At 42.1% G+C, this 14,770-nt stretch overlaps 1 protein-coding gene across 3 annotated transcripts in view; it reads left to right on the top strand.

Moving 5' to 3' along the window:
* Positions 1-14,770, top strand: part of GPSM1 (G protein signaling modulator 1) — an 811,168-nt gene that overhangs the window by 290,997 nt on the left and 505,401 nt on the right. For all 3 annotated transcript variants that reach the window (XM_073599650.1, XM_073599651.1, XM_073599649.1), the window contains 2 exons: positions 4,869-4,977; positions 9,585-9,708. In XM_073599650.1, coding sequence (XP_073455751.1) covers positions 4,869-4,977; positions 9,585-9,708 — 233 coding nt within the window. The remainder of the gene's footprint in view (positions 1-4,868; positions 4,978-9,584; positions 9,709-14,770) is intronic.

Consider the following 14,770-nt stretch of genomic DNA (forward strand, 5'->3'; position numbering starts at 1 on the left):
AGCCTTATTTGATTATACACAAGGATAGAGTGGTACTACGCCCTCATCCTAGTTTTTTACCGAAGGTGGTTTCTGATTTTCATTTAAACCAAGACATTGTTCTACCTTCCTTTTTTCCAGATCCCTGTTCTCCGGAAGAGAGATCTCTACATTCGTTGGATGTAGTAAGAGCAGTTAAGGCCTATCTAGGGGCAACTGCTCAGATCTGCAGGACGGATGTTTTGTTTGTGCTGCCAGAGGGTCCCAATAGAGGACAGGCAGCGTCAAAAGCTACCATTTCTAAATGGATTCGACAGTTGATCATTCAAGCTTACGGTTTGAAACAGAAGATTCCTCCGTTTCAGATCAGGGCACATTCCACAAGGGCTATTGGTGCTTCTTGGGCAGTGCATCACCAGGCCTCTATGGCTCAAATCTGCAAGGCCGCAACCTGGTCTTCAGTTCATACATTCACCAGATTCTATCAGGTGGATGTGAGAAGGCATGAGGATATCGCCTTTGGGCGTAGTGTGCTGCAGGCAGCGGTACAGGGTCCTCAGGTCTGATTGCACCCTACTTGGTCGTGGTTTCCCCCCCCTCAGGTAGCATTGCTCTGGGACATCCCATCAGTAATTACTGAGGCTCTGTGTCCCGTGATGTTCGAGAAAGAAAATAGGATTTTTTAAAACAGCTTACCTGTAAAATCCTTTTCTTTCTAAAGACATCACGGGACACAGAGGTCCCGCCCCTCTTTTAATACACTATATTGCTTGGCTACAAAACTGAGGTATCCCTGCAAGGGGGAGGGATTATTTAGGGGGTTGAACTTCCTGATAGGGTGTGCCAGTGTCCAATCACCAGTGATACCTATATAACCCATCAGTAATTACTGAGGCTCTGTGATGTCCTTCGAAAGAAAAGGATTTTACAGGTAAGCTGTTTTAAAAAATCCTATTTTCAGGCACTAGACCGATTAATATCTCAAGGGGTGATCATACAGATCCCCACAAAAGAGCAGGGTCTGGGGTTTTATTCAAATCTTTTTATGGTACCAAAACCAAATGGAGATGTGAGACCCCATTCTAGATCTAAAAAATCTAAATCAGTTCCTGAAGATCTGCTCCTTTCGCATGGAAACGATCCAAATCCAACAATGCCACAGCTGTGGCCTATATCAATCACCAAGGGTGCACCAAGAGTCTCTCAGCGCAGAGAGAGGTGAACCATATTCTAACTTGGGTAGAAAGGAATGTTCCGTGCCTATTGGCAGTCTTCATTCCGGGAGTAGAGAATTGGCAGGCGGACTACTTGAGTCGCCAGCAGTTATTCCCAGGGGAATGGTCTCTTCACCCCGACATATTTTGGGCTGTTTCCCAAAGATGGGGGACTCCGGACGTAGATTTTCTAGCATCCAGGTTCAACATGAAGTTAGTCAAATTTGTGGCCAGAACAAGGGATCCACTTGCATGCGGAACAGATGCGTTGGTGACCCCATGGGATCAGTTCTCACTGATCTATGCATTCCCCCCTATTCAGTTGCTGCCTCGACTTCTTTGCAGGATCAAGCTGGAAAGAAAGCCGTTAATTCTGGTGGTACCAGCATGGCCCAGAAGGATATGGTATGCAGAAATCGTAAAGATTTCGTAAAGAAGATCCCTCCCACTATGGCCAGATCTGCTCTCACAGGGACCGATATTCTATCCTTCCTTACAGTCTCTAAATTTAACGGCTTGGCTATTAAAACCCACATTCTAAAGAAACGTGGGCTTTCCAGATCAGTTATCTCTACCCTGATTAATGCAAGGAAGCCAGCTTCCAGAACTATATATTATAGAGTCTGGAGGGCTTATGTTTCCTGGTGTGCATACAAGGGTTGGCAAGCTCGGAGATATAGCATAGCCAGAATTCTTGCCTTTCTACAATTAGGGGTAGAAATGAAATTGGCCTTGAGTACTATTGACTCCCTGTGGGAGGGCGAAACGTTGATGCAACGCTATTTCCGGTATCACTGACTTCACTTCCGGTCCTGTGGAACGCACGTCAGCAACAGTGTTTTTACACTCATCGCTCCATATCACCTTATCCGCCATCCCAGGATTCTCTATCAAGCTTTTAATGACCCACCAGACTGAAAAGCTGGGGGTCTTTGTGATCTGGTGAGTGGGGATACATGAGGGGGTGTTGCACACCTGAATTTCTCTGAAGCACCTTATATTTCCTTCACTTTGGATTGGAGCACCTTCAGTCACCTTATTTGGACTTTATTTTCACTTATTGAATTTTGGACTTTCTTTTTGGTTAACAAATTTTCACTTATTGTGTTTGTGAGCGCTATATTTATTTTCATATGTTTTTCAAGTGATTAGCACTTTGTGTATAGCAGCTGCAATTTTTTTTTTCCGCTGTTTGATACACCATTAGCGCAAGCGTATATATTTAGTATATATAATTTTCACGTGTTAAATTTGGTGTTATCGCTCTCACTCTCTGATACTGGTCACAGGATGTTCACCATGGCACCTCATGGCAAAGAACTCTCTGAGGATTTGAAAAAAGAATTGTTGCTCTACATAAAGATGGCCTAGGCTATAAGAAAATTGCCAATACTCTTAAACTGAGCTGCAGCACGGTGGCCAAGACCATACAGCGGTTTAACAGGATAGGTTCCTCTCAGAACAGGCCTCGCCATGGTCGAACTGAGAAGTTGAGTGCACGTACTCAACGTCATATCCAGAGGTTGTCTTTGGGAAATAGACATATGAGTGCTGCCAGCACTGCTTCAAAGGTTGAAGTGGTGGGGGGTCAGCCTGTCAGTGTTCAGACCATACGCCACACACTGCATCAAATTGGTCTGCATGGCTGTCGTCCTCTTCTAAAGTTGATGCACAAGAAAGCCTGCAAACAGTTTGCGGAAGACAAGCAGACTAAGAGCATGGATTACTGGAATCATGTCCTGTGGTCTGATAAGACCAAGGTAAGTTTATTTGGTTCAGATGGTGTCAAGCGTGTGTGGCAGGAACCGGGTAAGGAATAAAAAGACAAGTGTGTCTTACCTGCATGGTGGTGGGAGTGTCATGGCCTGGGGCTGCATGAGTGCTGCCGACACTGGGGAGCTACAGTTCATTGAGGGAACCATGAATACCAACATGTACTGTGACATATTGAAGCAGAGCATGATCCCCTCCCTTCGGAGACTGGGCTACAGGGCAGTTTTCCAACATGATAACGACCCCAAACACACCTCCAAGAAGACCACTACCTTGCTAAAGAAGCTGAGGGTAAAAGTGATGGACTGGCCAAGCGTGTCTCCAGACCTAAACCCTATTGAGCATCTGTGGGGCATCCTCAAACGGAAGGTGGAAGAGCACAAGGTCTCTAACATTGACCAGCTCCGTGATGTCAACATGGAGGAGTGGAAAAGGACTCCAGTGGCAACCTGTGAAGCTCTGGTGAACTCCATGCCAAAGAGGGTTAAGCCAGTGCTGGAAAATAATGGTGGCCAAACAAAATATTGACACTTTGGGCCCAATTTGGACATTTTCACTTAGGGGTGCACTCACTTTTGTTGCCAGCGGTTTAGACATTAATGGCTGTGTGTTTTAGTTATTTTGAGGGGACAGCAAATTTACACTGTTATACAAGCTGTACACTCACTACTTTACATTGTAGCAAAATGTAATTTCTTCAGTGTTGTCACATGAAAAAATATAATAAAATATTTACAAAAACTTGAGGGTTGTACTCACTTTTGTGAGATACTGTATATATACTTTTAGTTATATTAAGAAGGGTATGAGGGATTATATGGCTGTTTATGTCCTGCATTGTCACTAGGACAGAAAGGGATGAGAAATCCAACATTGTACAGTTGTCATCAGAACAGATGAGGTGAATTCAAATCTGGACACCTGATTACTGGATTTCCTCTCCCTCCTTGTTCAGTCTCCAGGCCCGGAAGTGAGGGGAAATCTCCCCAATGGTACAGTCTAACCAATCTTTGCTCTAAAATGTAAACAAATGTACAATTAGAAAACTAATCCTCAGGGTCACTTTATCACCTAGGATGCAGACCCACTGGACAGTGTAAGCCAAGTAACTTCCCAATAAAATGAAGCATAGCTGTACAGTGGCGGCTGGTGGTATATTTTTGGGGGAAGTTGCTGCAAACAAAAAATAATCTGTAAAAAATGTTCATCACATCTTGTTTACTTGTTTAGTTCTGTGTAGTAGTCTGTAGTTTTTATGCTGAGCAATGAAAATACTACACATCAGACCGATAGTGTATATGGGTAGTATTATAAGCTTAAATTTTTAGTTGAACATCAGACTTTTATTTATTAAGTTGTGATGACCTAGAAGATGTTGAACACAAGCACCCACATTTCTCTTGCTTCCTACACACACACTGCAATGGTGACAGTTCAATAGAAGGTTATACAAGTCAAAGCTTCTAGGGCTTATCTCTGAACACTGAACAGAAAGGGCTCTTGGCTTTGCCTCTAAGGAGTGGTAAACATAAAAGATAACTGTACATGCGGCAATGTGACCCCCATGTCCACAGCAATCTCTGACCTTCCTACAGTACTGCAAGCTATGCCATCACTACCAATTCTGAGATTTAGACATAAATATGTGGTCATGTCCTGTTATCAGCATAGATCTATGAAATGTCTGCTAGCAAAAAAAAATCAGAGGACTGAAAATGGTATACAGATGTGATTAAATGTAAAAAGATTTTTAATATACTCAAACTATTTGTAAACGTACTAACGACTGTACAGATAACAAGATAAGTCTTTGAATGTCTGTTTAGACCCTTTGTTAAAACTATGTGGTTCTCCAACATGCAGGAAAAACATGCTGGCTACTCTCTCCTCTTTTGTTTGTAGGGTTGGTGAAGGACGAGCATCGTGGAGTCTAGGAAATGCCTATGTGGCATTGGGTAACCATGAAGAGGCCCTGCGATATGCTAGAAAACACATGGAAATTTCTTGTGAGGTGAGAGGAGAAAGGGGGGTTCCAGAACTTGACACATTCACTATAATACTTAACCATACTTGTTAAAACCTGATTAGACTATCCTATTTACTGTAGATCTACCAACAACTATGTAGTGTGCAGTCCTACTTTAATAGATATACATTGAGTAAATTGTTTTAACGTAGGCCCTAACAGTAACAGTACATGGTTTGTTAACTCAAATGGAGATTGTACAAAAATTATATGATCACATTTTAATGTGTGTGGTCAGCTTTAGGTTGCCAGAACAATCACATTCTGTCACTTGGAAGTCCCAGACCAGTGACACAATAACAGGGGTTCCAAAGTAATGGCCCACTGACACTTAAGGCCCCTTTCACACAGGGCACGTCCGTTTTGACGGACTCCGCTTGCTCAGCAGGGATTGATCTGTTGATCTCTGGTGAGCAGGCGGATGATAGGTCCATCTCCGCTCACTGTGCTGAGATGGACCTGTCAAAGCCCCGCTGTCCTCTATAGGAGATCGGCTGAAAAGGGATCCGCCTCTCCGTTTTCATCTGATTCCATCCGATCAGATCCGCCAGGCGGATGGAAAATAGGGTCTCCATCCATCTGGATTTGGAGGACAGGATCGGATCAGATAGCAGTGGATGTCAGTGGACATGTCATAGCTGACATCCATCGCTCCATAGAGGTAAATGGAGTGTCGGATCAGGTCCACCTGAAAAACGGACAGGCGGACCTGATCGGACAGCATGTGTGAAAGGGTCCTAATGGTCCCAAAATAATCAAACCAAAAAGCAGACCGAGGGTCAAGCAATGGCCACTCAATGAAAGAAAGTATAGAAGAACCAACGGCGGTATTATAGAAAGTACAAAAAAAACTTTATTAATATACAAATGCACACTGAACAAGGTTATTGTTCTCCAGCACTAGACCAGCCACCTTCTAGACTACCAATAAAATTGGGACAACGTTGTCACAAGTTAAAATGTACACGGCTGAGCTCATAACCGCACACACATTCACCAACCTACATCCACACAGCAAGGACAGAGGAACCAGGTACGCCAATGCTGACAGTTGTTCAAAACAACAGGGGTAAAGCAAGCTGATCTGTGTGCAGGGGTTTTGAAATCTACTATTCTCCCAGCATGTTCACTATGGTAATGCAGCTGGGACATCCATGCACAAGTCTGTATCCCCTTGTTTGACACATTAAAAAAACAGCAGGTCTATTGCTCTCAAATGGATTCAGCCAGGTCCTCCATCTGTCCGAACATGGATTCAGCTGGTAAATCAGGTTCTGCCCTTTGAGAAACTAGTGTACGAACATAGAGGTTGCCCTACAAAATATAATAAAGTATGGGATGTATGGTGTTCCTCCACTCTTACTATATCTGGTACTTAAGAACATACATGTTGCCAAGTCTATTGGTTTGACAGCATGGCACACTGCACTCTTTGGAATTTAGTCTTTCAAACTTGATTTTTGGATACCCAGGGGTATAATTTCTACTTGTTTTATGTTTCTTTTTGTTTTGTGATCCAAGCGCAGCTGTATCTGTACTTTTCAACAACTGTTATCTGATTGTATAAATGTAATATGTATACTTTGATGCTCATGTTGAGCATAATTGTTGAATATGTCCAATGTTTTGCACACTTGTCAATAAAAAGTGTTTAGTAAAACATGCAGAGTGAACATTTGTGCTAGAAATTAAAAAATTGTCCCAGTAGGCAACTGGTAGGTAGGTTTAGGCCTGTGACTAACTAAATACCTGCCAATAGAGCCAGGTTTGATGACAGTGATCACAGGTTCCCAATTCCTTGTGTTTAGTATGGTCCATCTCTGATTGCCATGTGCTGATTGCTAATGATGTGGGATAACTGCCCTGGCTGCTGTCAAGAATTGTCCTAGAATACCTCTTAATCTTTTTAAGCAATTTTGGAAGGATAGACAGTAGAATCACTTGTGGTGAGTTTGGAATGGTCGTGTACATAACTTTGGCATATAAACGAAGAATCGGGTCCCGAAAATTGTGAAAAAAGGGGACAATCCCACCAAATATGCACGAATGAACCCTGGCTAAGTTGGCAATGCCAACACAGATCCGACACTGAGGGATATAAATGATGAAGAGTAGTAGGCCACCTATACCACCTGGTAGGGAGTTTATAATTGGTCTCTTGGGCCATACTAGCCAGGGATAAACGATAGGTGAGTGTAAAGGATTTATTCTAATCGTCCTGGGAAATCTGTATGTCGAGTTCAGATGCCCATTTATCAGCATAATTCGGGAGGTCAGGGTGCTTGCAATAAAAGAGCACTATATACAGTAGAAAGGATGTGTGGAGAAGCTTGCAAGAGCAGAGCCTCCCTAGAGGCACACTGGCTTTAGGCTCGTTGCTGGTGATGAATATGTTTAAAAAAAGAGCTTCAGTCCCCTTTGATTTGGCCCTGTACCGCAATAACACTTTGTGGGCACTTTTCATCATTTTTGTAAGTTTTAGTTAATACATTCTTCATTATATGTTTTTTTTTTTAATTTTTAACCAGGGTTAAAAATAGTGTATCTTCACCCCACAACCCTGTCTTTGTAATTTACTTCACCTCTAGCCTTGCAAGTCCTTTAGGTACTCATGTGTCTGTGTTGTCAATCATATTAGTTTTATGCTTTATGTTTTCACAGGTTTTGAGGGGGGCAGGAATATTTGTTAAAGGGGTTGTAAAGGTAAAAGTTTTTTCACCTTAATGCATTCTATGCATTAAGGTGAAATAACATCCGACAATACCAGCCCCACCGTTTTACTTACCTGACCCCTCGAAAGTCCCGTGCTCGCCCCCCGACATCCTCTTCGCCGCTCAGCCTGGTCGTTGATTGGCTAGAGTGGATGGATTGAAAGCAGCGCAGCCATTGGCTCGCGCTGCTGTCAATCACATTCAATGATGCGGCGTGCCGGGGGGGCGGGGCCGAGTGATACAGTGAGCATCTATGGCCGCCGGCTGTATCACGGGAGCGCGCCCACAAGCACTCAACACCATGCAAGGGAGCTCGCATAGTTGGCATAGTTCACACCAGTGCAGTCAGTTCCAGGGCATTCCAGTTCCAGAAACAAATTAGAACATGCTGCATTTTTCCTGCACTGGACTGTACTGGAATGCATGAAAAATGCACTGGACCTAGTACAGTGGGAAAAAAATGGAAAAAATAAGAAGAAAATTGGAAACACATCAAAAACGCATCTGAATGCGCCAAAAAGGCGTTAAAAAAGTGCATGCAAAAATGCATCCAGAACGGATCTGGAGTGCGTTTTTGTGGTGTGAACCAGCCTTAAAAGCTATGCCTCAGATCCTGGTAGTATACAATTTGAAACCTAGAAAAAGTATGTCATATTACATACCATTGATTTTGTGCTTGGAAAAAATGAATTAGGTTTAGTAGACAGTCATGTGGTTACCCATCACAACCCAGTTTGATTCCTGACCCATAGGTTAAGAGATACTCTATTCATTCATCATCAGCTTTGGAACTAGATCTAAATGTGCTTGTAGCCCCACAGATTCTGACTGGTGACAGGTTACCTAGTCATGTTCTAAATTTTATTGCTTAAATGTAAATAGGCAGTTTACTTTTACATGGTCTCAAAGTGAAACTCCAGCCAAAACTTTCTTTCTAATTATGGAAGATTGGGTAAGGGTAACGGTTAGAACCTCTATCACATGTTTTCTGGTATCTGTATTTTGGGGAGATACTTTCTTACAAGTTTTTCTGGCAACCACTATCACTAAGCCAGGAGGTGAGGGGAGATCAAAAATGTTATAAGTAAGAACTGGAGTAGTGGGAAAATCTACTAATGGGCTCAACTGTTCCTGTGTCCGCTGTCAAAAGTGAAAGTTCCTCGCACATTGGGTAGATTTCCATTTACCTCTCATGTCGCTGGGATATGAAGTGAAGGGAAATCTTCCTGAATGGTACACACACAGCAATGAAACCTTACAGTGGTTCCCCCACTTTTTCAGTAACTTATGAGTAAATAAAAAATGATTTGATTGAAGTTTTACTTTAACTATGCAATTTAGTTACAAGGTTAATGAAATAAAACTACTGTCATGCAAAAAAATATAATACTGATACAAATGTAATATTTATAACATGGATGACTATCTCTAGATTTTAAGCTCCACAGATACACCCACTATTTTGGTTTAACATAATGCCATTAATTTGGTCTTTTAACACTACTAGTATTCCATGGCCACATAAACCAACAAATTAAATTTTCTGTACAGTGGAACATTGCTGGTGTTATAATAAATTTGCTGTTATATGACTTTATTCCTTATGTAGAATATTTTGAAATGTTTGTAAAGCCACAACGAAGACAGAATAGGCCCCAGTATTTCAGCAGGTCAAAAAAACCCCATACTTTAAAATGTTATTACTAAATTATATAATTGAACAGTACTCTGTTCCTGCAAATTAAAATCATCTTTTTAGAGCAGGGCACAAGGGAAGAAGTCTAAGGTGACTTCACAAATTAGGACACACACCTCTTTCATTGTTCTAAAAGTATACATTTCCAGACTGTAGTTTTCATTGAGCTTTGGTGGTTGTTACAGATTGGGGATCGTAATGGAGAATTAACAGCTCGCATGAATGTAACGCAGCTGATGTCTGCCCTTGGCATGAGATCTAATGAAGATGATAGTGATGGGGTGCAGTACAACGGATATGAAGCACAAGGTAGGCTGGATGTTTTTTTTTTAATTTTCAGAATAAATTTAGTTTTTGTTGTGACATTCAGAAATATTTACAGTAGAACAAAAGATAAGACTTTTTTTATCATTTTGGATAGAGTAACAGGGTGTTATAACTTCTGTCTGTGTCCCAGATAGATCGAAAGATTTTCTTTCACTTCCTGTCCCATAGCCAAAACATGAAGTGAGAGGTTTACTCTTCAAAGTGAAGAAATCCCTGGTTGTCACCAGAATTAGTATCCTCCATAGTATCCTCCATTGGAAGATTTCTCCTTTATTCCTGTTTTTGTGACAAGCCAAAACTTGGGATTTTCTTTTACTTTCACTCTTGGTGATAAATGTAAACAGGATGATTAGAGAGGACAAATCTCCCTAACAGGGGCACAGACCGCAATAAATAGCAGACAAGTGTTCTGATCCCTCTCCACTACGTTCAAAACTAAAGGTTTTGCCTAGAGTTATACTTTCAGCTTCAATTTGTTAGTCAAGTCCATCTGAATCTGCTAGTCTAACAATAACCTCTTCCCAGATTAAGCATGCTGCTGTCCAAAGGTGTCTGCTTTATTACTTCTTCTAGAAAGCAGACATCTTAAGACTGGAAGTTTGTTGCTGGCTGGATCACCAGGTGTAATACAATAATAAAAAAAAAGGTTAAAAGGAGAAAACCAATGTAGCGACTTCTTTGGTTAACATGTCCATATATGGGAGTTTTGGACATTAGTTGACAAGTGATCTGGCCACAAAAGATGGTGTATAAAGTGATGGACACTGGTACAATTATTAGTGGATTTAGTTCACACAATACAGTGCATTTTTTTTAACCACTTACCGACCGCCGCACGACTATATACTTCCTGACTTTGAAAAGGTATATCTCGGTAATGGCAGCAGCTGCTGCCACAACCGAGGTATCCATCTCTCCAGGCGGTGGTTCGGTTAGCGATAATGGTGGTCTCTGTGGCGGATTCACCGCAAGATCACTGTTATCGGCGGCGGGAGAGGGGGCCCTCCCCCGCCACTCTCCCGTGCCCTCCGGCGCTTACTGGAGCTGTCGGCAGCGGCGGAGGTGGTCGGGGACCTTGGCTGGGTATGGAGACGAGTGAGGCTAAGATGGCCCCCACTCGTCTCCATACCATAGCAGGGCGGAAGCGACTTCAAAACGTCACTTCCGCCCATACCTCTTAAAGGCACATTTTTCTGTTGTCTTTTTTTTCAAATGACAACATTTTTTTTTTCTTTTATTGCATTTTAGTCTAAATGTGAGATCTGAGGGTTTTTTTGACCCCAGATCTCATATTTAAGAGGACCTCTCATGCTTTTTTCTATTACAAGGAATGTTTACAGTCCTTGTAATAGGAATAAAAGTGACCCAAATTATTATTATTTTTTTAAAAACCGTGTAAAAATAAATAAAATAAAAAAAATAAGAAAAAATTTTTTTTAAAGTGCCCCGTCCCGATGGGCTCGTGCGCAGAAGCGAACGCATACGTGAGTAGCGCCCACGTATGAAAACAGTGGTCAAACCACACATGTGAGGTATCGCCGCGATCGCTAGAGCAAGAGCAATAATTCTAGCCCTAGACCTCCTCAAAACATGCAATCTGTAGAATTTTTTAAACGTCGCATATGTAGATTTTTAAGAGTAAAAGTTTGACGCCATTCCATAAGCAAGCGCAGTTTTGAAACATGACATGTTGGGTATCAATTTACTCGGCGTAACATTATCTTTCACAAAAAAAAATGGGCTAACTTTACTGTTGTCTTATTTTTTTTTATTCAAAAAACTGAATTTAAAAAAAAAAAAGTGCGCTTGTAAGACCCTTGCGCAAATACGGTGTGGCAAAAAGTATTGCAGTGACCGCCATTTTATTCTCTAGGGTGTTACAAAAAAAATGTATAATGTTTGGGGGTTCTAAGTAATTTTCTAGCAAAAAAAACGTGTTTTTAATTTGTAAACACCGAGTATGAAAAAGAGGCCCGGTCTTATGCCGCGTACTGAATTTCCGACAGAAAGATTCCGATGGGAGCTTTTCATTGTATATTCCAATCCTGTGTATGCCCCAGACGGACTTAGATATAGAACATGTTTTACATTTTTCCGACGTAAAACTGCTTGTCTGTATGCTGTTCCGCGTACTAAAAACGACGCATGCTCTGAAGCAAGTACAAGACAGAAATGCTCGGTCTGGTAAAACTAGCGTTCGTAATGGAGATAGCACATTCCTCACGCTGCAAATTCTGTGATCTTTTAATGCATTGCATTCTTTTGTGCTTTATATTGCTAGAAGAATGAAGTTGTTTTGCTGCTGATATTCACACAGAGTTCTCACAAATTTCTTTCTTTATTATTTCTCTTGATCTCATGAATAATCTTATTATTTTAAAGCCAGATCTCCAGAATAATGTTTTGAAATATTTTTTATAGTCATCTTTTTTTAGATTTTTTTATTTAATCAAGATCTCCTTTTTTTTGGATTATTGCAAAATTAGTTTCTAGTGATCTCCATAATATTTTTTTTTCTGTGTGTGTCAAGTTACCACTATAACATTATTATCTTGTATTTTGTAACCTCAAGGAGGATGGTTGGTGTCCCTTGTTAATTTGACATTGTATTTTTGAAATGTACCTGCATACTCACAAACAATCTGTCCTATTTTTATAAAAACACATAGGCAAGTATTTTCAGAAAATAAAATATCCATTTATTCTGGGTAACAAAATAAAGAGGAAGGCAACGCTGGAGAAACTTTTGGAATTTGCGAGGCCTTTTGGCCCCAGGGCACACATCAAATCTGTGTAAAAAAAATTGTTATCTTGAGGAGTTCATATAATTTTGAGCCCAATCTGGTTCAGGACTCCCAAAGATCAGGACCAGCAGCAGATGACATATATGTCCCCAGGCTGTGGTACTACACCAGCCTGCGTCTTCTGTCAGACTAGACTGAACCCAGGCCATCATTTCTTTTCTTCCCTGCAGCCTTCTCTCCACGCTTCCCTGCAGCCTTCCTTGGAGGCTGTGGCTCTGGTGGTGGACTTGTGGCAGGAAGAGGAGGAGGAGGATGGGTGAAATCATATATGTGGCTGTTCTCTGTCAGCTGGCCCCTGAACCCCTTCTGAAGGGCCTCAACAATAATTCCCTCACAGAGGAAGTGTTGGCCCTCCTCCAATTTCAACAATCTTGTGGCTAGATAGCAGCCATAGGCCTCTTCAGCGTTGGGTTGGCTTCTGAGGACATCAGTTGCTTCCCTAATGAGGCCCAGTGCTGCGTCCTCCGTCCTCGTCCCCTTCCTGGGCCTTTTTGTTTGAAGGCAGAGGGGAGGCACCTGGGATTGGGTGAGGCTCCTACTGGGTCCAGCCACCTCCTGGCTGATACTGGGCCCGCCCACCTCTTGGCTGTCACTGGGCCCGTCCACCTCCTGGCTGACACTGGGCCCGGCCACCTCCTGGCTGACACTGGGCACGGCCACCTCCTGGCTGACACTTTCCAGACCCTCCTCCTGGCTGAGCTCATCCTGTGTATAAAAAAGGACATAGTTTTAGTTTTTGCTTCATCAATCACACACAATTTTTAGCTCATGACTTGCAAATTGAATGTTAATAAATAGAAAAGACTATCATTCTGACCCCAGCATTTTTCTTTTTTGTCCCAATCATTTTTGGCCACTACTGTCTATTGATATGTACATCACTTGGTTTTAAATCATTAATTAGTTATCAATTATAACATCTAGTTAACATCATTAATATTAGGACAATAAATATGTAGTAAAATAATATACCTGGCTCCAGCTGGGCGCATCCACTTCTTCCAGGATGGAAGGCCCAGGTTGTTCCTCGTCAGCCTCTGCTGGGGTTGAGGGAAGGCTGCAGGGAAGGGTAGAAAGTGATTCCCTGGCTTCAGTCTGGTCGTCCAGAAACCGCAGTTTGTTGAAGTACCACAGCCTGGGTACATACACTTGCGCTGCTGATGCTCCTGATCTGAGTGATTTCTGGATCTTATTATGCTCCTTCTTATATATGTTCCTCAAGATCCCAATTTTACTTTCCAAAAACTGGATGGTTGCATCGGGGACCCAAGTCTTCACAAATTCCAGAAGTTTCTCCAGCGTTGACCTCCTAGCTTGTTTATTATAATATAAGGTGTTTTTCACCTCCCACAAATTCCTCATCTAATTTTACCTTCGTTTAGAATGCTCGCCACTTCCGTTCATTCTTCCTCCGCACACAGATCGTATGTACGACACATGCGTGTTAGCTTGATATACACTGCACATGCGTGAAACTCTTCCGCGTCGCCCGCCCCTGACATTCTTTCTAGAATATTCCCCGCCCCTTCTCTCTTCGGCGCGCAGTAGGAGCAACATGGCGGATAAAGAGCAGGTGTGTGGTAATTCCACTAACGAGGAGGAGGAAAGCCCGGAGCCCGGAACGGCACGATCCCGGAGGAGAACGATGGGAAGCATGGATCGTACACCAACCCTAATTTGAGAAAGGCCAAGATGACTAAAGATGTAAAGAGTCTGCGGCAGAAATTTGGGGTACGACGCTCCAAGTAGCAATTAAGGAAACGCTGGTCAGACCTGAAACTGAGGGAGCCGGATCAGTATAGAAGAATAAAGAGAGTGCGTCTAAAAAGTAAGTAGTTGTGTGTTCCTATCATTTTTATTATTTGCATGCTGCTCCATGTGCTTTTCTTTACTGTTGTACAGTTTAAAGTGGCGACTTTCATGTTGGTGGGCACAGTAATCGGTCGTAGGAAACATTGTTCGCTCATTAAATACGATCTTTTGGGCAGATACAGGTTAAATACATTTGGTCATGCCTATTTGTATACAATTAAGTTTTGTACATTGCTGTCTAGATGTGTTTGTAACTAGAATGAAATGCAAGCTTGATTCAGTGTAATGTAAGGAGAGGACACTCAGCAGCTGTTTACACATCTGGACTCAGGAGCACTAGTGTGGGACACAAGAACAAACTTTTTAAGGTGTCCCACACAGGTACTCCAGTGGATACTTGGTGTGAAAATGATCAGAAAAAGGTAATT

This window comes from Aquarana catesbeiana, linkage group LG09, assembly GCF_042186555.1.
Source record: "Aquarana catesbeiana isolate 2022-GZ linkage group LG09, ASM4218655v1, whole genome shotgun sequence".
Classification (NCBI taxonomy): domain Eukaryota; kingdom Metazoa; phylum Chordata; class Amphibia; order Anura; family Ranidae; genus Aquarana; species Aquarana catesbeiana.